We start from the raw sequence: 21,748 nt of genomic DNA on the forward strand, positions 1-21,748 counted from the left end.
AGTCCTTTATCCTCTGAATCTCAAATTATTCATCTGTAAAAGAGAAAAATGAGTACCTGCATCCTGGCGGTTTTCCGAATCAGGGGAGATAATAGAAGTGTAAGTTTTTAATCATTTGACAAGTATTACCTGAGCACCAGCTGTCCTCGGGACAGGAGAGGCAGCAGCAAATCAAGCAGTTCTGTCCTCATGGATCTTACATCCTCATGGGACGGGAGGGGTGACCATAGGCAAGTAAGTAAGACCATCCAGATAGTGGCTGGATGTTTTAAAGATCGGAGTGCCTGGGTGGGGGAGTTCCTTCAGTTGGTGGGGAAAGTCTTCATTGAAAATGTGACATTTGGGCCAAGACCTAATAGAAGCCAGGGTGTGGGCCATGAAGAGATGTGGGGAGCAGTGTGCCAGGCCGGAGGTGGAGAGCTGTGGTACCCTCAGGGCACCTCAGGCAGGCCAGTGTGGCCAGAGGCAGCCATAGAAGGTCTCGTGGGCCATGGCGAGCACTTGGAATAAGGCCTTTGGATGGATGGTTTTGAAGAGAGCAAGGACATGAACTGACTCATTTTTATAAGAGCCACTTTGGCTGCAGACTTGAGAATAAAATGTAGGTGGGACAGAGCAGCTGCAAGGGAGACCCGTAGGAATCTGTTGTTTTAATCCAGGGAAGAAGTAATAGTGGTTTGGATCAAGGTTGAGGGGTAGAAATGGTGGTAAATTGTCCAATTCTGGATATATTTTCAAAATGTCTATTTTATAGAAGAGCTGCAGGAGGATCCCCTGTTGCGGTGGTGGCAGTAACTGTGATCTAAAATTACTGCGTAATGCCTGAGAGATTAGGCTCTGAAATCAAACCTGTGAGGCTCAAACCATCCCTTCACAAAGCTGTGTGAGCTTAGGCAAATTATGTTACTTTGCTGTGCCTTGGTTGACCCCTCTACAAAATGAGTCTAATAATGGTAGCTGTGGTTAGGGTTATTAAAGTGAAATGAGGTTATCTATATAACATAGTTGGTATGGTGCCTGGGAACTGTAAGCAGTGAACAGATGGTCAGATGTTTGTGACAAGGTAGTGCCCCATTGCCGGAGGAGAGTTATCTGTGCTCGCTCTTCCCCCTATGACTGATGTTTGTTGTTGTAAGATTGTGTAGCACCTCATAGAGTTCAGCGTCATTGTCTAATTTGCCCCAGAACTGGAAGCACTATATACAGAAATCCACTGTGGACCCCAAATCGCTGTTGACTGCGTCCCACACAGCGCTGATGTCCCCTGTACAAGGTGCACAGAAAAAGTCAGTGATTTTGAAAGTGAAGACAATTAGAGTCCGATGTATGGAAGAGTCCTTGGATAATACTTCTGGTTCAGCCACGCACAAATGCATTTGAATTAAAACTTCTCAGTTAGCCTTCCCAAATTTGTCTCCATCAACCTGTTGTGAAACACTTGAAGACCAGGAGATCAACCCTGTGCACACTGACATGCATTTCTCAGAGGGTTCCCTCTCTGGGCTGGGGGAGTTAAGAAGCGTCCATCACCTTTATTATTCTGGGAAGCTGCAAAAACAAAAAATAAGGTAATTCCTGAGCTCAGTGAAGTGTGGATCATGATGGAAGCTCATGCTTCCATCATAGGAAACATCCTTAAAATTTCCCAGGCTAAAAGGCACATTTTCTATTTTATAGGTCACCCTTAGATACTGGATTGCTGTTGTATTTATGGTTTTGTTTTGTTTTTGTTTTTGTTTTAATGACAAGTATACTCCTTAGTCCCCATTGACTATTTAACCTCTGGTAATCATCAATTTGTTAATTAAGACTCTGTTTCTTGATTTCTGTCTCTTTAACTTTTTTCCTTCTGTGTTTCTTTTTTTTTTTCATAAATTACACATATGAGTGAAATTGTAAGGTTCTTGTCTTTCTCTGACTGACTGACTTCACTAAGCATTATATTCTCAAGTTCCATCCATTTTGTTGCAAATGGCAACATTATTCTTTTTTATGGCTGAATAATATTCCATTATATAATAGATTATATATCTCACATCTTCTTTATTCATCAATCGGTGGATGCTTGGGCTTCTTCCATATCTTGATAATTATAAACAATGCTGCTATAGACATAGAGGTGCATGCATCACTATGAATTAGTGCTCTTGTATTCTTTGGGAAAATATCCAGTAGTGTGATTGCTGGGTCATTGGTTAGTTCTATTTTTAACTTTTTGAGAAAACTTCATGCTGTTTTCCATAGCACCTACATCAGATGGTGGATTTTCTTAAATAATTTACTAAAAGAGAACCAACAATTAATGTTATAACCAGGGATATAAGCCAAGTATAGAACCAGACAAAAACCCACTTCATCAAGAGACACCTTTAGCAAATGATCAGAGACCTCCTCTAAATGTACACTGTTACCGCTTACTGTCTTTCCTTGTCTTCTACCCTGTTATTTGTTTTTAAAAATGTGCTTTTGTTCACTTAAAGATACTTAATATAGCAATATGAAATACCCTGTGAAAAAAAAATTGGCCAAAAAGGAAAATAAAGTAAAAAATACAAATCAACAAAATAATTCTGTTCTTTATGAAAGTCTTAAAACTGTAATGAAGACTGGTACCTGAATGGAAGGAAGACCCTTGAGAGAGATGGAAAGGTTTTCCCTGGAAAAGTGCTTGTCAAACTTCTGAATGTGTGAATGCCCCAGAGGGCTGGTGAGGTCCCAGATTGCTGGGACCAGAGTTTTTCATTCAATTGGTCTGGGTGGGGGCTGAACAACTCTCATTTCTAGCAAGTTCCCAGGTGCTGCTGCTGCTGCTGGTCTGGTGACCACCCTTGAACCACTGCCCTAGAAGAGAGGTCTGAATTTACTCTGTCAGCAAGCTAAGTGGATAATGAAGACCTCACAGCAACGTTCTAGAGAATGGGCCCAATAATTTTAGTTGGAACATTTTCTAAGCTTGCATTTCTGTTTCCAACCACAATCAGAGAGCTCTCAACAGAGGTCCGTAGACATTTCACAAAGTGAAATTGGCCTTGCTTTTCCTATATGTCCACCTTTTCCATATTACCTAGATTTTTTCCTTCAAGAATCACAGGCATAAAATTTTAAGATCACCAGTTAGGACTCTGCCTCATATGTAAAACTGGCTTGTAGCCGCATTCATTTAGTACATTACTAATAGTACTGTACTTGGATATAAATATTGAAAAATCTTCATGCTAAAGCTCATTCTTTTTTGTACTATTAAGCTCCAAATGGCTAACCGTTAAGTGGAAATTCTTACAGAAGAGCGAACATGAGTCATAGCAATGGGAATTACGGTAATTGACAGAGGTCTGAGAACTTGACTTAGCTCATCAATGATATTCAGGATTGGAATGCCTGCTTTCCCCTGCTCACTGGTTCATGCCCAAGAACATTGAGAGGTGAACTTTAAATAAGACTGTTCTCAACACTAATGTTGTAATCAACCCTTTTCTTCCTGGTCATTTTATCTTTAGGATGGCTGGACACCAGTTCACGCAGCTGTGGATGCTGGTAATGTGGACAGCCTCAAGCTTCTTATGTACCATAGAGCACCAGCTCGGGGAAACTCTTTGCATGAAGAGGAACCCGAGTCAGGTGTCTTTGACTTGGATCAAGGAGAAGAGAGTCCTGAAGGCACATCCAAGCCTGTCATTCCTGCAGACCTCATTAACCACGCTGACAGAGAAGGCTGGACGGCTGCCCATATTGCTGCTTCAAAAGGTTTTAAGGTGTGTCTGGTAGCAGCTGGTGTCATTACCTGGTTGTAATTTGATGAGTGACACAGTTGTCTGCTATTGACTCAGTGTATTTCAGTGGAATGATTGGAGATTGAGTGATACCATTGCAGGAGACAGTCAACTACCCATATGAACTGACCTTTTTCCTGACCAGTAGTACTTACAGTCACCTGTATAGGAGACTTCTTTTTTTATTTGTGAGGAAAGAGAGTAAGAGAACGTGTACAAGCCGGGGAAGAGGCAAAAGGAGAGGGAGAAGCAGACTTCCCACCTGTCCTGTGGGGCTTAATCCCAGGCCCCTGAGATCATGACCCCAGTTGACATCTGTGCTTAAGTGATTGAGCCACCCAGTCACCCTGAGACTTCTATAAAAATCATACTTGGAGTTTGTTAGCAAATGTGGGAGTAATTTCAGACTTTTTTTTTTTAATCTTATGTAAAATTATGAGAAGGAGTTTGGTGTCAATTTAGTCAACTGGAATGTTTGATTCATGGACCAAGGCCATGGTACCGGTTAGAGGGAGGGCCAGGATGGAAATACTTGCTCTCAACTCTGAACTACCTCACTTACACTCTTGCTGGGCTGTTTTACTGCTAGATAAGTGGTCTCAAGATTTCACTCATCAGTTAGAGTAGAAAATGATTCTGATTATTAAGGAAATAGTAGGCCATTCCCTTGTGCTTTTTTCTGTTTTGATCAGTTTAGCAATAATGTACTTCAGCAATAAAAAACTTTCAGGAAGCTCCCGAGTGCAAGCACTGTGTAAGCTGACATCTGCCCGGATTGTTCACACGAGCAACTAACTGCTAGTTCAGTGGCAAGAGAACAGGGTACAAGACAAGTGTAGACAAGAGAACACAACAAATTAAAATAAGGGCAATGGACATGCGGTTGGAACAGTATGAAAATGCAAATTTTATTTTATTTTTTGAAAAAAGAGAATGTATCTTTTTCAGGGAGCAGAGTCACAGGGATCTTAGGCTCAGAAATGGCCCTTTCAGGAGGCAATGGAAGTGATTTTGGCCTTGCAGAGTAGGTTACATTCGCCACTTCTCGTTGGGATTGGCAAGTAGGTGAGATTGGGCCCCAGGAGGAGCAGAGCCCGGAAGGAGGGAGGTGGGCAGCAGCACCAGCTAAGCTGATGAGAGGTAGTGAGAAGTAAGACAGAACTGGGGGTTTCATAGTACTGCCTGGGCGTCAGTGACGTTTTAAGGAATTGGGACTTTATTTACTGGTCAGAGTAAAGCCACTGAAATGTTTTGTACAAAGGAGCAAAACCATCAGTTCTATAGGTTGAATGATTAATTTAGCAATAACATATAGAAGATTGAGAGTTATGAAAAAATGGGTGGCAGGAAGATAGAGTAGGTGAAAGATGGAGAGAGTGGCGGAAGTAATGAGACAAGAAGTGTCCCTCGGGTTGCAGACAGATTGGATGCAGAAGACGGAGCTGACAAGAAGGGGTGCTGTGACGTTCCCAGGAAGAGAAGAGAAGAGGCGTCATTGTGATCAAGAAGACGGAACGTGGGTTTAGACATGCTGGATTTAAGTGCTGAGGTGTTCATCCAGATGGAGATATCTGGGAATAGCTAGAAATTGCATTTGGAGCTCTTGGTTGGGTAACTTCCTATTATTATGACCTAGAACAGAAGCTGTTCATTTTGGACTTTTTTTTTTTTTTTTTTTTTTTAATGAGCAAAAGGCATGATTTAGTTACATGTGGAGGTTTTGCTTTTTAGTAGTTTGCTCCCATTTTGCCCTTTAACAAAAAAGTACAAAAATTTTGTGAGCTTGATATACGGGTCTTGCTTTGAATGGGATGCAATATGTATGACCTAAAAGTTTTTAGGAGACAGAGGTGAGAGCTGTGAAAAGCTTACACTGGAAAACGTATGGTTAATCTAAGACTGTGAATCTCATTTGGTGGTAGAAGGGTACATTGAAAGAGTTCTTTTCAACCTGTTCTACCCCTCAAGAAAATCTCTGAGTATAAGGCAAGATGTTAATGATAGGAGTGGGTTGTGTACACTCAACCTGGAGGCCAAAAAATTAAAAAAATAAAAATAAATAAAAAAAATAAACAAAAGAAGCATCACTGATCTAGACTGTTCAGCTGCTGAGCGTCTCATGCTCTGCAGAAGAGAAAGCGCTGCCAAGGTGGGTTACCCTGCAGTGTAGGGCACTTGTGCTGCTGCTTAGCAATTATGATTATGAACTTAATTATGAACTCCTTCTTGGTCCTGGTGCCTTTTTTTTTTTTCTTAAAGTTTTTTTTTTTTTTAATTTATTTATTTGTCAGAGAGAGAGAGTGCGAGTGAGAACACAGGCAAACAGAATGGCAGGTAGAGGCAGAGGCAGAGGGAGAAGCAGGCTCCCTGCTGAGCAAGGAGCCTGATGGCAGGACTTGATCCCAGGATGCTGGGATCATGACCTGAGCTGAAGGCAGCTGCTTAACCAACTGAGCCACCCAGGCGTCCCTTTCTTAAAGATTTTATTTATTTATTTGACAGACAGAGATCACAAGTAGGCCGAGAGGCAGGCAGAGAGAGAGGAGGAAGCGGGCATCCTGCTAAGCAGAGAGCCTGATGCGGAACTTGATTCCAGGACCCTAGGATCGTGACCTGAGCCGAAGGCAGAGGCTTAACCCACGGAGCCACCCAGGTGCCCCCCTGGTGCCTTTTTGTAATCAAGGATGGTATCTTCATGGATCCTCAGGCCCTGGGCCCACATAGATGCTCTGTCATTGTTGAGTAAAGGGAAATACAACCACTTTCTCTCATAGAAAATGACTCTCCCTGTATCTTGTTCAAGAGGCATAAGATAAATTTTGGACAAGAAAAGAGAGATTTTTAAAAGTGATCGTGACTGACAGCTTTGGCACTGCTGATTAAAATCATAGATTAAAATAATAGATTTTTTTTTTTTTTAAGGCCCAGAATGAATACTTTATCTTCCAGGCTAGCCTCTTCATTTAATGATTAGGACATTTAAACCCTGGAGGGAATAATAGAGAGAAGTTGGGAATGAAGCCCAGATTGCCTGATTTCATTATCTTCACCCTGTACCATGCTGCCTTCCTTCCTAGTCAAGGGTACTGGAAAGTTCTTCTGCGTCATTTGCCTAATACAGGGTTCATATCCTGGCTGACATAGTTCTCCAGAGAGCTAATCCATTTACAACTAAGTTCCTCAGACTAATTTTCTAGGGGAAAAAAAAAAATTTATAATCCTGAGTTTAATCGTTTTCTGGGTGAAAAATTCTACCCTGACCTAGCCGAGCTTAAAAAAAAAAAAAAAAAAAAAAGAGTGTTTCTTCTCTGCCTAGCAGCATCTCTGTGTCCGACCTACATAAGACTGCGATACATCATTACTTGTTTCCACATGTTTTTCAATAAAAAATTGTGATCTCAGAGCTCGAAGGTATATAGCTTATTGAGACCAACCTTCTCATTTTGTAGATGAAAAATCAAGTCTCAGAGAAAAGTGTAGCAAATTCCCCAAGATCAGTGCATGGAAGATCAGATTCCCAAATCTGCTTCTCCCACTTGAGTCTTGGTCTTTCTCCCAGGACACAACCCAGTACGCAAGTCACCAGTTAGTGTTTGGGAAAAGGAGTGCCTCTCTCTAAAGCCGGCCTGTGAGGGCAAACCTTTGTTTTCATCACAGTGTGAATAGGAAGAAGAGTTTCTTAGTGAAACCCCGTTGAATCATGAGACCCCTGACATGCCAGGTGAGTGCAGTAGAAGCATTAGGGAGATTTTCTGAATTTGATATCTCTGTTGTTGCAGCTCTCGTACAAAGAGAGTCTTTATTTCGGAGGGCTGTGGGTGTTTTTGGCTGCAGGACTAGACTATAATTCCAGTTTATGTGCTATGACCAAAGCTGGTGGCTTCCTCTCACTCAGGCTCTTACGCAGTCTCTCTGGGTTAACGTGTTGATTATTTCATGCAGACTCCCTCCTCTGCTTTCAGACCCTGCCTTATCCTCACTTCGCCTCCTATTTCAGGGACCAGGCTTTCTCTTTGTTTTTCTGGCTTTTCTTTTTTGTTTAATCATAGCAACTCCCACGCCCCATTTGCAACTGGCTGTCCTGTTTTTTAAGAGTTTATCCAATCTTTCAGCTTGAACTGTGGCTTCTACAGTAATGCATCCCAAACCTCAATCTCCACACCTGGCTTTTTTACCCGTCTTCCAGACGTTTCTTTCCAGCATCCTGGCAGTCATCTCTGGGCAGGCTTACTGCCCCCTGATCGGGAGGTGGCCCTCTTGTAACCATCTTTGGGCCGTTCTTGCATTGTGTTAGGACTGTGGTCTCCCTGATACATAATTATCTTGTAGCCAGGGAGTGGCAGTCTCGTCCTCTGGCACAGTGGCCTCCACCCCGACTAGGTGGTCTGATGAGGGTATGTGTCTCAAGTATAGGCCCACAGGGGGACCCAAGATTTAGATTTCCTCTCCCTGGGTCATAACTGCAGAGAATAAGATGATGGGAGTCGCTCAACTTCTTGTCATGTGGAATTGGCTGGGAGAGGAGAAGGATAAGATACCTATGAGGTTGGACCAACTCTTTGCAAAGAGGTTGATCATGATACGGAGAAATCTGTTCTTGGGAATCTGTTTTGTGTTTTAGATTCTCCATGATTATTTCTTTTTTTTCCCCCCTTAACTTTTATGAAGTTGTTTTTGAAAAGGCCAGACTAACCCAGCATTAGTAAACAAAGGGAAAGCTATTATTCCAGAATATTCAATGCAGAGCATTGCATCCTTGCTTAATTTGAGCAGCAGGGATTAACAGACAGAATCCTAAAGGATTCTGATCTCATCTTAGCCAACCAGAGTCCTGTGGCACTCCTCACCCAAGACATGGACTCTCCTTGTTTTCCGCTAACACCTTTCATGGATCTGGGTTTTGATCTTTTTCCTCCTTGCACTCTGTACTTTTTCCCTTGCCTGATCTTACTGATCCCCAGTGTACAACCTATAGAGATTCCAAAATGTTATCTGTAGCTTTACTTAGCCATTTCCTGACTCTATCCAAGAACGTACTATTCAGGAGGGCCACAGTTTATAGGGCATCTCCTTGAAAACTAGAGCAGCAAAATTCCTTTACCCATAGAGCCATTCTTTATGCCTGTCACCCCAGTGTAATTAACAGTTTCCCCCTTTGTACTCTTAAAAGTGGACCAATTGGGGAATTACATGGTAACCCCATTGATGATCATATTCACTTTGGCTTCCATCAGAGAGCTCCACCTGGCTGCGTCCTCAGGCCCCTGTGTTTGTGCCCGTTGACCAGTCTGCTGCATCTCTTGTTCCTTCTGAATCCAATACCATCACCGGGCATTTGTGTTTACTTGCTCCATCTTCCTGACTTAACGCGTTCAAATGATTGGTATAACTCTAGATTTTATTCCTTCGCATACAGAGTTTGGCTATGTTGCCTCCTCCATATCCCGTGGGCACTGCCCCTGGGGAGCCCTCCTCGTCTGCTGTCTGGATTCCTGCAGGTTCTGCCAGGCTCTTCATCTGCGGTCTCTCCGCCCCCTCAGCCCGCCATGAGAGGGGCCTTGCAGACCGGGGAACTTGGTCATGTAATTTCCCTGCTTAGCATCTTTCCAGGGGTCTGTCATGTCTAGGATAAGTGCCAGGCCGATATGGTGACAGACAAGTCCCTTCCTGCTCTGGGCTCAGTTTACCTCCATAGGCCCACTTCCTGTCTCCTCCCCTAACGCCTTCTGTGCTCTAAGCAGGCACTGCTGGCTGCTGCGCCAACACCCTGTGCTCGCTCCCCCCTCCCTGTCTTTGTGTCGGCTGTTCCCATTACCTCAAATGGCCTCTTCTCCTCTCCTGACCCTTCCTTGCCTGGAAAACATCTTAGCTTAAGTCTTGGCTTCCAGAAGTGAGGTGTTCCCAGGGCACCTCTCCACACTTCACTTAGAGTGCTTCTACTTTAATTGTTTGCATGCCTGTCTCTCTCTCCATCTCCTCCAAAAAAGATCACTTTTCCACTTTTGTATGTGCCGTGTCCAGCAGAGTCTCTGGCCTGCGAGTGCTGTTTGCTGAACTGATGAGCGAGTGGACTGTTAACTGCTCTTCTTCCTAACTGAGCTCCTTCGTTTCATCTCCCTTCAGGACACCTTCCAAACGTACCAGTTGCTTTTCAGAATCCAACTTATCATGGCACTTTGCTTCCTGAATATATCCTCATGCCTGCAGAAAACTTATCTCCATGCCGACCTTAGAACTTCACAGCCAACTCCAGCTGTCTTTGTCTTTGGCCATTCCCCCCTAAATCTGCCCTGTTGCTTATGCCATTATTTCTCATCTTAACAGCCTCCATCTCCCTGCGCTGCAAGTCCGTGGGCACACCCACACCCCTGTGCATTTGTGGACTGCTTTCATTCTCTCTCCCTCTGCCCAGTCTTAGACTCTCGGCTCGCTGACCTGCTCTTGATCTTATATCTAGCTCCTTGGACTTGGGGTTTCTACTTAGTCTCCCTGGCCCTTCTACCTTGCTTCTCAGCTCTCCTTTAAGGACCATGGCAGAGGTGTGTCTCTGACCTTCAACATCTCTTCCCTGCTTCCTCTGTAGTAATGGATTCTGCAGAGTTCTGGGCCCATGACCACCCAATATAAAGATCACATTCTCTAGACTCCTTGGCAGCTAATAAAGTCACCTACCTAAGTTCTGGTGAGTGGAATGTGAGTGGAAATGAAAGCTTAAGCTTAAAACCTCTGCTTTTCAAGTCTCTGTTGCAGCAAATGTATCTGGAGCACGGTGAATAGGACTTTGGTTTAAACCCACTCGTCCAGATCTCTTGCTTTGTGTCACTTGGGTAGGACACCCTGGCTGGACACCCATGTTGAACATACATTTCCAGAAGCAGGGACTGGCATCGCGGCGTCTACCCTCTTCACATATCCTACCCATAAAGGAGAGAACTTAGGTTCCTTTCTCCACCTTTCCTTCCTCTCCCACCTAGTGCAACTTTGGCCATCACTTGAGTGCATTTTGCCCGTGTCTCTACTACACTTCACATTCCTCCCTGAGAAGCAGGACTATGGTCTTGCTCATCGCCAGACCTATCTCAGTTCTAGCAGGACCTGGCAGAGTGCTTAATATCTCTTAAAGTTGTGGGGGTTCATGAATGCTGAACACTTGTAAAGTGTTAGAACTGTGCCTGGCACTGAGTGGGCACTCAGATAGCTGTCGCCATGCTTGTTGGTGTCAGTTGGGTGGAGGTTTTCACCTTCTTCCTCTTCCCCGTGGAGCCTGGCACGGTGTGGAATTCACACTTGTAGCATGGATACACGTCACCCTGCTAGCCTCCTGGGACCGACATTGCTTGCTTCCTTATAGAGAAAGTCTTTGCTTATATTATTGCCCACTGACCTACCTGAGAATAATAAAAATTGTATACTTTGAAGGTCAGAGGTGAAAGAATCTTGCAGATTTGGGTTGGATCTTTTATCATTTCTGTTTCTAATTTGAAGTAACATCACCTAGAATTATATTGAGATCATTGACATTGGTCGATGTGCTATAATTCCTCACCAACTAATTGAATATTTGGGCTATTTTCTAATTGGTGATTATGTTGATTATGATAATAACAGCTAATAAATATTGAGAGTTTAGTACATGCTGAGAATGAACTTTTAACGCATCTTTTTTTTTTTCTTCTTCAAGATTTTATTTATTTATTTGACAGAGAGATCATAAGTAGGCGGGGAAGCAGGCTTCCTGCTGAGCAGAGTACCTGATGCAGGGCTGATCCCAGGACCCCAAGATCATGACTTGAGCCGAAGGCAGAGGCTTTAACCCACTTAGCCACCCAGGTGCCCCTTTTAATGCATCTTTTAAGTCACATAACAACTCTGAAAGTACAGATACTTAAACAAAGATAAGGAAACTGAAACAAAAATGTTAAATGATTTAGCAAATGTCATAGATAAAATCATTTACATTGGCAGAATTAGGATCCAGGTCTGTTTTGGCTTTTCTGCTTTTGCTGCAAGTATTAACTTGCATAATAAAATTATTATTTTTATCTCTTCTTTGGGAATTCACTGAGTTTAGTGTTCAATTGCATTCTGGTTAGTTCCCCATTAGTGTTCATTTCTAAATCAGCGTTTCTGATTCTTATCTACTATCTAATGCATTTATTGGTATTATACCAATTAGTCAAAACAGTTGGATAAGAACTGTTATTTATATATTTGACTTTGTTTTCAGTTTATTTCTTGGCTTAGAGAGTTTCTGAATTTGAACCCCAGACCTATCTACAAAAGCAAACAGACTTTGATTATAGCTATTAGAGGAGATCCCTCCAATCTGAGCAAGGGCAGTGAGAAACCAGTGTTCCAGCCAGTTCCCTTTTCAGGCAAACCTCTGGTTCAGCTTCTCCATTTTGGGGCTCTGAAGACCTAGTCTCTCATCCCCGCAGCATCTGAAAAGATTCCCTACATCCGCTTGGCCCTCATACCAGACTGGCTTTCTGTTCAGATTTCATTTAATTGGGTGGTTTTTGCTTACTTACTTTCTTTTTGACCCTTAGGGGTTTCCTGTACTTCTTTATGAACGCACATATTAAAGTCTGTTTTGGAGGGCAATATGAAGCAACTGGAACTCATGTACTCCTGGTGGGAGTGGAAATTGGTATATCCACTTCTAGAAAGCTCTTTGCAGTATATACTGACCTAGAACAACATATGCTTAGCTGCGACCCAGCAGGTCAGCTCTGAACACAACATCCAATGGAAATGTGTACATGTGTCCATCACAGGATGTGTCCTGGCACATTCATAGTAAATCCCGATGTCCATTAACAAGAGAATAGATAAGTAAGTGATGATGTATTTACAAAACCACACATGGAAGACCACACAGTACTTTTTTTTTTAAAAAAAAAAAAAAAGAAGAAATTATGATAGCTTCAACATGGGGATGAATTTTATGGACATTATGTTGAAAGAAAAGAGGCCAAATATGAAAGTGAAATTTCAGTATGATTCACTTATATTAAGTTGATAAACGGGTAAACCAGCAACTGTTACTAGGAATCATCACAGTAGTTATCTGTGGGGGAAAGAGAAGAGCTGGGTGATTGAGAAGCCGTGTGTGTGTGTGTGTGTGTGTGTGTGTGTGTGTGTGTTTAAGGGAGAGATGGAAAGGATGTTGCTTGTTTAATTGTTAGTTCCTTTTTATAGTTTCTGGTCTATTCAGTTCTGTGCTTATTCTGGTGGGAAATCAGTAAACAAGTCATCAAGTATTCAAAGTTGGTATAGCAGAGGTCCTTGGCCAATATCGTGATGCTCTATCCTATCATGCAATTACTTACTTGAAAACGTTTGCACATATATTGTCTTACTTCTACTTGGTTATGAAAAGTCTTGGAGAATTTAGAGGTTCCATATCATAGGTTCCTGACACTTTTTTGGTGGGGATTTCCTGAAGCAACATAGAAGACAGAGCTGAGAAAGAGAGGACACATCTCTTCAGTATCTATTGGGAAATTTTTTCTAAAAACTCAGCATGGTGTTCATCTTTTTCAAATAAAAATAGGACTGCGTAAGATCACAAATATAAATGTGCTTGTGGCGGGGACTCAGAATTGTTAAAATTGGAACCCTGCACTTACGTGACCAGGAAAACAGTTCGTCCAGAAAATAGCCCAGAGCACCAGTTGTAGCAAAAGTCTGTTTGCTTTATATTGTCAAATTACCATAAAAGGATACTGCCTGCTGAAGTCAATTTCCTTCTTAATTTCACTCCGCAACATGAGTGATTAGTAAGCTTTTTTTCCTCTTGAGAAAGGCCGTTCTGTGGAGCGATGTTGTGGTCCTGTGATCACATTTGAATGAAGCCGTCCTTGCTTTCCATTTTGAGCCGGTGTTTAGATGAATGTATTTGGGTTGCTGGAATTGAAATATAATTTCTAGCTAAGAATTTCTGAATTCTTCGTTCCAGGCGAATGACTTTTCCCTTGAATTTTTCATTTGAGTTTATTCATTTGGATGTGAGGTAATAGAGCCTTTGCCTTTACAGGACTGCCTAGAAATCTTGTGTAAGCACAGAGGGCTTGAGCCAGAAAGGAGAGATAAGTGCAATCGGACCGCGCACGATGTCGCCACTGATGACTGCAAGCACCTGCTGGAGAATCTGAGTGAGTGCCATTCGCAGCTTTGTTCACCCTTCCTCCCCCTGCTGGGGCTGCTGGCACCACGGGAGGATGCTCACACAGCTACGGTTTGCTCATTCGCTTCTTGGCTTTCTTTGAGCCCTAACAACTACAAAAACATTTTACTGATTACCAATGTGTTAATTCTATTCTATTGATTATCAATGTGGTAATTATATTTTCCATGCAGAATGACTTTTTAGAGAATTAGTTGCTATTCAAGAAATGCTAGGTCTTCTTTGTATTTTAATGACCTCAGATAGTGTTGAAATAATTATTGCTCTTTTCTTCTGGACTTAGACTTTGTCTCTCTAAGACATGAGACAAATAGGGTATGAAGAATCATGGCTGGGTACTTTGCCGTTAGCTGATCATATAAATGTAAGAGAGTTACCTCTCAATGCTTGCTTGCTGACCTGCCTATGAAGTTAATTGATGCACTTTTGGGCCTCTTCCAGCTCTAAGAATATGTTCCTCAGCCCATGTTCTAAAAGGTTCACTTGTGGGTTTATGGAATATGGAGTTTCAGATCATAGAAAATATTACAACTTCTCCTATCAAGATTATCATTCAATCTACCCAGTCAGTCAGCTGTATCAACATGTCAGCTTACATTCTAACACTGAGACAGAAAACGAACAATAAACATAATTTATTGCATGGTATCTGAGACGGTAACTTGTGCTGTGGAAAAGACTCAGGAGGATTGGGAGTGTGAGGATGGGTTTCAGTTTTTAAAGTGATGGTCAAAGTCACCTTACTGGTAAGACATTGAAGCAACCATTGAAGGAGGTGAGCAGAGCAGCTCCGTAGACCTCTCAGGTAAGAGCTTTCCGGGCAGGACATCATCAAGTGGACAGAAGCCCTCAAGCAGACACAGACCTGTTGTGTCTGAGGAGCCGTAAAGAAGGCAGAGTGCTGGGTTGGAATGAGCGAGGGCAGAGAAGTTATAAGATGGGATGAGGGGGTGGCCTGATGTGGTTGGAATCTGTAGGCCATGGTAAGATAACCCTTTCAATGTCTGAGCTTCCGAGTGACGGGATCTGCTGTACATTTTCATAGTTTCTGTGGCTGCTTTGTTGAGAATACTTGTCGGAAGTCCCAGGACTGAAGTCAGGGAGACTTGTTGGGCCCTTGATGTGTTGCAGCAAGAGACCACAGTGACAGCTCAGTCTAGGATTGTCACGGATGAGGTGGTGAGAAGTGGTTGGGTTCTGGATGCAGCTGAAGGTTCTGGATGCAGCTGAAGGGGCTGGATCTGAAGTATGACAGAGGGGTGGGGGTCTTCATGTATCACCCCCAGTGATTCAGCCTCAACGACTGGCATGGTGGAGTGGCCATCACCTGTCAACAGGAGGGCCGTGACTAGAGCAGATTTTGCTAACGAAGTTCAGGAGTTCCGGTTTAGAAGTATGAATCTGAGATATCTGTTTGGGATCTGTGTGGAGATGCCAAGTCAGCAGGGATTCCGGAGATGAGTATGAGTTGGATATGTAAATCTGAGAGTCTGCAGTTTATAGATGGTATTTAAAGTCATGGGACTGGATGAGATCACTAAGGAAGTGAACACACACAGAAAAAGTACTAGAAAGGAGCCTTGGAACAGTATGGTTAAGAAATCTGGAAAATGTGGAGGCACCAGCAGAGTGGAGGGACCATTACAGAGTGACGGTTGAGGCAGGAGAGAATTCTGTGGGAGTGGATCAGAGAACAGAGAGGGGTCAGTTGTGTCAGAAGCTGTTGACAAGGTGAGAACTGAGAATTAGTGATAGTTGGAAAAATAATCTAGTAGTTGGTTAAGAGAAAAAAACAATTTAAGGAGAGAATCATAAAAATAGACTTTTTAACATTATATTTTGATTTTAATCCTGCAGATACTTCTTTCATTAATTTTCAGGTGAAGGTCTTTAGTATGGTTTTTCTGACTAAAGTTTCACATATTCTTATCGGAAAACCACCTCTCTCATGTCTCATCTATGATCTCTAGTGTTTGAGGACTTAAACATAAAACAGACTAAAAGCACTATCTGTCTAAAGATTTTTTTTTTCTAATTTTATGTTGTTGTCTCCTCTATACCTCATTAGATGACTTTTTAAAATACCTCCTCTGTTCCGTGATCTCTAAAGTGTCCAACTTCATTTTTATAGGACCAGGAAGTCATTTCATCAGTTTATGGAATATTTAATTTACCAATTATAGTAATGAGTTCAATAGACATAAAATATTAGAGAATAAACACAAGTGACCCTTGGTGAGCGCATAATTCAGTTCATGAGAATGGAATTGCGTTGGAGACTGCCCATCTTGGTGGGGCCTCAGTCAGCTGGTGTCACAGAGAGATTGGAACGATGACTTAAGAAGCTTCTCCTGCACTGTTTACTATATATTAAATCCTCACTAGCATTTACCATGTAACTGACAGGCTGTCAAATTCATTTCAAACATGAGTTCCTTTTGTCTTTATAACAATTTAACAGCAAAGTCCTAACATTTTGTAGAAGGAACTGGGATCTAGGGAGATGAAGGTAATTTACCAAGTACACGTGGCTGGGAGGAGGCTGGCCCTGAGGCTCAGACCGAGGTCTGCAGGAGTGTGAAGCCACTGTCAGCGACCTCTGCAACAACAGTGACCTGCCTGATTCATGATGATATCAATGAAGGTGGGGAGAAAGGGCAATGTAGGGAATTCAGGGTCAAGAGAACACTCCTGTTTTCCCAGTTTTTTTGTTTTGTTTTTTGTTTTTTTTAGAGTCTTGCCAATGAACTACAAAAGGCCAAAGATACAAGGAACAATAAACAAATAACATGGGTCCAAAGAAACTGTGGAGTTTGGGAGACCCCAGTTTACTGCAGTAGAAGAACACTCACTTAATTGTATCTCAAGAAATATTATAGTTAACCTTTGCTTTGTTTTTGAAATGTTTGTATCTGCCTCTTTTATATAAGAGTTTTGCTGGGTTTTCCTATCAAGGTTCCCCCCCCGCCCCTAATTCTTCTATTCTTCCAACAGATGCTCTTAAAATACCTGTAAGGATTTCAGGGGGTGAGATTCCACCAGGCAACTATGGTTCAGATGACTTTGAATGCGAAAACACAATATGTGCTTTAAATATCCGCAAACAGACATCATGGGAAGATTTTTCAAAAGCAGTGAGTCAAGCTCTGACAAATCATTTCCAAGCAATCTCATCTGATGGATGGCGGAGTCTGGAAGACGGGACATTTAATAACACCACTGACTCCTGCATTGGCCTCAGTACGAGCAGTGTGCGATCCGTCATGCTAGGTACCAGCCATCCTGTGATGAAGAGAAAGTTACATTTCTGGGCTTATGTATGTTTATGGGCTCCATAACCTGATACTTAGTTCATTGACTAAATACATTCACAGCTCACTTGTGACAGCTGCTGGTGCCGAGAAACTTGGGTATTCACAATGCAGCCATTATATAATGTTGCCTTGTGAGTATAAAAAATGCTTTTATGCTTCCAATAATACTTCGAGTAAAGAACAAGAAAAGCCTTGATGAGGCTTTGTGATTGCACTTGCTATTCTGATAAATGCAAGAAGCTAACCACATTGCAGCTGCGGACCAATGGACGAGCTCTGAACGCAGCTCCAGATTTGTACTTGGGCTGTGCTGGGGATGCTCGTAGTGTAGTAACAGCCAACCTCTGGGACAGGAGCCCTGTGACATCTAGAGTTGGAAGAAGCACTCTCCATTGAAGATATAATCAGAGCTCCCACATGGGAGGAGTCATGGTGATAACTGGTTATTTCTGTTTCATAGGCACTATGAAGCAGACTCCAAAACACTTAAAAAGATAAGATTTGTTGGGGCTTCTGGGTGGCTCAGTCGCTTAAGCGACTAACTCTTGGTTTCAGCTCAGGTCATGATCTCAGGGTTGTGAGATCAAGCCCCACATTGGGCTCTGCGCTCAGCACGGAGTCTCTTTGGGATTCTTTCTCCCTCCCCGTGCTTCCCTCTGCTCATCCCCCTGCTCCCTTGCTCTCTCTCCCCCTCTCTCTAAAATAAATAAAATATTTAGAAAAATAAAAAGGGGGTAAGATTTGTTTTCTGCTGAGCATAGTAAGTGCTCTCTAAAAGTCCCTGGTTATTGTGTTTCATGTTGAGCCAGCAGAACTAGCATCTTTGGGGAACCTGCTATTATTTCAGAACTGTGTTGGGAGCTGGATACACAGCACCTCAACAAGTCCTTAAAACAGGCTCATTTTACAAATAAGTCAATTAGTTACAAGATGACCCATCTGAGATCACAGAGCAAAGAAGTAAAACAGGCAGGATTCAAATCTCTGGTAGGAAGAGCTGCATATTTTCAGCAGCAGTAAGTTGCAAAAGAATAGTCAAGGTTGAGAAAAAGTGTGATTTTTCGCCATGCTTTTAATATATTCGCTTATTAGATCAGAAAGTGTTTTATTCTGTTAACTTATGTATGCTAAGTCACTTTAAAAATACATATATTTCAGGGGCACCCGGGTGGCTCAGTGGGTTAAGCCTCTGTCTTCAGCTCAGGTCATGATCCCAGACTCCTGGGATCGAGCCATGCATCAGGCTCTCTGCTCAGCAAGGAGCCTGCTTCCCTCTCTCTCTCTGCCTGCCTCTCTGCCTACTTGTGATCTCTGTCAAATAAATAAGTAAAATCTTTATTAAAAAAATGTGTTTCAGTAGTTTTTGAGGCAGATTATTCATGGCAACTTAATTTTATGAATCTATGGCAAAATCATTAAAATAATTATTACAGAAGAATTACTGTGTAGTTAAGTAATTACATCAGGACAATATGTCATAAATGATTCTCAGTAACCCATTTTGCCCACACAATGAACTGTTATTCAAGGTGTGGTTATGCCCAGAGGTCTAATAAATGAAGTCAGCACAGACTTGTTTGGAAGAAAATGGCCTTTCATCATCGGCCCTCTTGCAGCTAATCTGGAAACAAGCGTAAGCAAATGGATATTTACCGCGATCAGAGAGATTTAGCTCTGTGAGCAGTGGAAAATAAGGCCTCATGGTTCCAGTGTTCATGCTTGTCACTGACAAGTGGGGAGCCCTGGTGGTTTCAGATCTAAAGATGATTGAGTTCTTCTGTGGGTAAAGGGCTTATTAGCATAGCGTCTGGCTGTAGCTGCTTGAAAGTTAGCAACTATGGTAAGAGTTAATAATGTGTATATATATAAGTGACTTGACTCTATTGATAACCCAAGTAGGTTACAGGGACCCCAGTGAGTTATAGGTAGGGCATGCATACATGGTAGGGATATTTAAGGATTTAAGATCTTCGGAAGGGAAGGAATGGAACATGTACCTCCTACGCATCCCTTCCTAGAGCCCGACCCCTATGAGGTGGGACCCTTTCTGAGCAAGAGTGAGCAGAGGGCCCAGACCATGGGGTGGCTTGCTATATTCTCAGCTCCTGAAGTTACTTTTTTTTCTGGAATCTAAAAGTTGGTTGGGAAGGGAGTAGATCAGAAAGGACCTGTTACCTCATCCAGACTGCTTGGATCTTGTGACGCAGGTACAGCAAGGGTCGTGAAAAGTCATCATCAGCTTTGTTCCTGAAAACTGTAGAAGTATTTAGTTGTATTTTTGCTCCCCAGTTTTCTCCCTTACTCCGGAAGACAGGCCTGGAGAAGCCTGTAGGTGGAGGGCCCTTCTTTTGACCTTCGATAGACGTGTTTAGGAGTTCACCCCTGTGACCCTTGACCTATTCTGTGCGTGGCTTTGACAGTTGAAGCTCTGGATTTGTTAGGGTTCTCACACAGATTGCACGTTGCCCCTTATAAGAAAAATTACTTTTAAGCTTCTTTGACATTTTGTTTCATTTTTTCGAACTAGGAAATGTGCCGTGGTCAACAGGTCAGAGCTTCTCCCAGTCCCCATGGGACTTTATGAAGAAAAATAAAGCAGAGCAAGTCACTGTGTTTTTATCAGGTAAGGATGGTCCAGACTGGGGGAATGTGGACACCAGGGTTTGGCTTCATGATTGTCTCGCAGTGCTGGTTCTTACATCAGCATGTTTCTGCCCTGCATTCTCTAGCAATGCATGTATGACTCCCTCTGCTAAGTCATTAGATGTTTTTTGAAACATTTGATTAAGGAGAAGAAAGAAAGCCATGTTTCTCACACCTGTGGTGATATTCATCCTGATCATTGATTGCTGCAATTCCTTTTTTTTTTTTTTTCAAGATTTTATTTGTTTAAGAGAGAGAGTTGGGAAAGGAGAGAGTGGGAGGAACAGAGGGAGAGGGGGGCAAGCATACTCCCTGCTGAGTGGGGGATCCTGCCATGGCACTGGATCTCAGGACCCTGACCCTGAGATCATGACCTTGGCCGAAATCAAGAGTTGGATGCTTAACCAACTGAACCACCCAGGTGCCCCGCTGAGATTCTGCTCCCTCTCTCACTAAGAGCAAACCAGAGGTTAAACCTAAGGTGCTAAGAGAGTGACAGAGAATGTGGTAAAAAGAAATGCCTTCTATTACTGTCAGGTCCACTGTATGATTCATACGATGATTATAATCGTACGAGGTCATGTTCAGTGAGCACCTGTTATGTGCTAGGCCCTGTGGTTTACAGCACACTGCAAGTGTAAGTTCATTTCATCCTTATAACAACCTAAGGAGATACATATTTCTGTTTACCCTCGTTTTATTAACGAAGAAATTAGGCTCAGAAAGATTAATTTCCTTGTCTAACGTCGGATAACCCGTGTTACAAGAATCCTCAATTTCTCAGCCCTTAACTCTAAAAGGGATTTCATCATATATTGCCCACAGTGGAGAATGGAGTCTTTAAAAGTTCAGTTAGTAAAGTTCCCACTAATAAAGTTGGATTCCATTGTTTGAACTACGTACTGAAGTGAGAAAAAAAAAAAGTGAGACTATACCGGGAGATTCCTTCAGGCTCAAGCACTGTATCGAGAGGGCAGCAGAACTTGGGAGGGAAATGAAGGAGATAGTTTGGGCAAGAAAGTAAAGGATAACCCGCAGAGCTGTGTTCATGCTGTCCCGGTCTAGAACTTTCAGAGGGTTGGGATTGCCTCTGATAACACTTGCTTGTAAATAAGAAGATATTGAAACCAGTGATCAGAGTAGTTACCAGCCATAGTATTTGAGCTAGGACCTCCGGCCCTGGCTGCGGTTGACAGGAGATGAGGGGGCTTCTCAGGGGAAGGGAGGGCAGCTGGGGAGCTCTGGAGAGGCCAGGAGCAGGGGTCATTCACCAGCCAGTTCAACGTGTGACAGTGTTTTCACAGTGGGAAAGAGACAGAGGTACCTGTTGGCCAGGTGTCAGCTCTGCCTACATAATTCAACAAACAGCAAACATTATTGTATTTTGATCATTTATATTTAGTAAGGAAGAACTGAAGTGCCTGGGTGGCTCCATTGATTCAGCGTCTGGCTCTTGGTTTGGGCTCTGGGGTTGTGGGATCGAGCCCCATGTTGGGCTCACACTGGGTGTGGAGGCTGTTTGAGATTTTCTGTCTCTCTCTCCTCTCTTCCTCCTTTCTCTTTCTCTCTCTCTACTTCTCCAAAAAAAGAACCAATTTTCCTTCTATGTATTGTTTTCTTCTAGGTCCTCAAGAAGGCTGCCTCAGCAGTGTGACTTACACATCAATGATCCCTCTTCAGATGCTACAGAACTACCTCAGGCTGGTAGGTGGATGCCGCCAAGTGGAATCTTAGACTCCCATCTCTGATGCTGGCATATACTGGTTGGCTCATTTTCATGTTTGAAGGAGTGTGAGCGCCCACTCACCCTGTGCCCTAACTCTGTGACCTTC

At 42.8% G+C, this 21,748-nt stretch overlaps 1 protein-coding gene across 4 annotated transcripts in view; it reads left to right on the plus strand.

Annotated features, from left to right (window-relative positions):
- Positions 1–21,748, plus strand: part of CTTNBP2 (cortactin binding protein 2) — a 150,155-nt gene that overhangs the window by 87,960 nt on the left and 40,447 nt on the right. For all 4 annotated transcript variants that reach the window (XM_082693815.1, XM_082693812.1, XM_082693814.1 and 1 more), the window contains 5 exons: positions 3,498–3,752; positions 13,810–13,927; positions 16,954–17,229; positions 19,801–19,896; positions 21,541–21,620. In XM_082693815.1, the coding sequence (XP_082549941.1) occupies positions 3,498–3,752; positions 13,810–13,927; positions 16,954–17,229; positions 19,801–19,896; positions 21,541–21,620 (825 nt within the window). The remainder of the gene's footprint in view (positions 1–3,497; positions 3,753–13,809; positions 13,928–16,953; positions 17,230–19,800; positions 19,897–21,540; positions 21,621–21,748) is intronic.

The sequence above is a fragment of the Mustela nivalis genome, assembly GCF_964662115.1.
Source record: "Mustela nivalis genome assembly, chromosome: 12".
Taxonomy (NCBI): Eukaryota; Metazoa; Chordata; class Mammalia; order Carnivora; family Mustelidae; genus Mustela; species Mustela nivalis.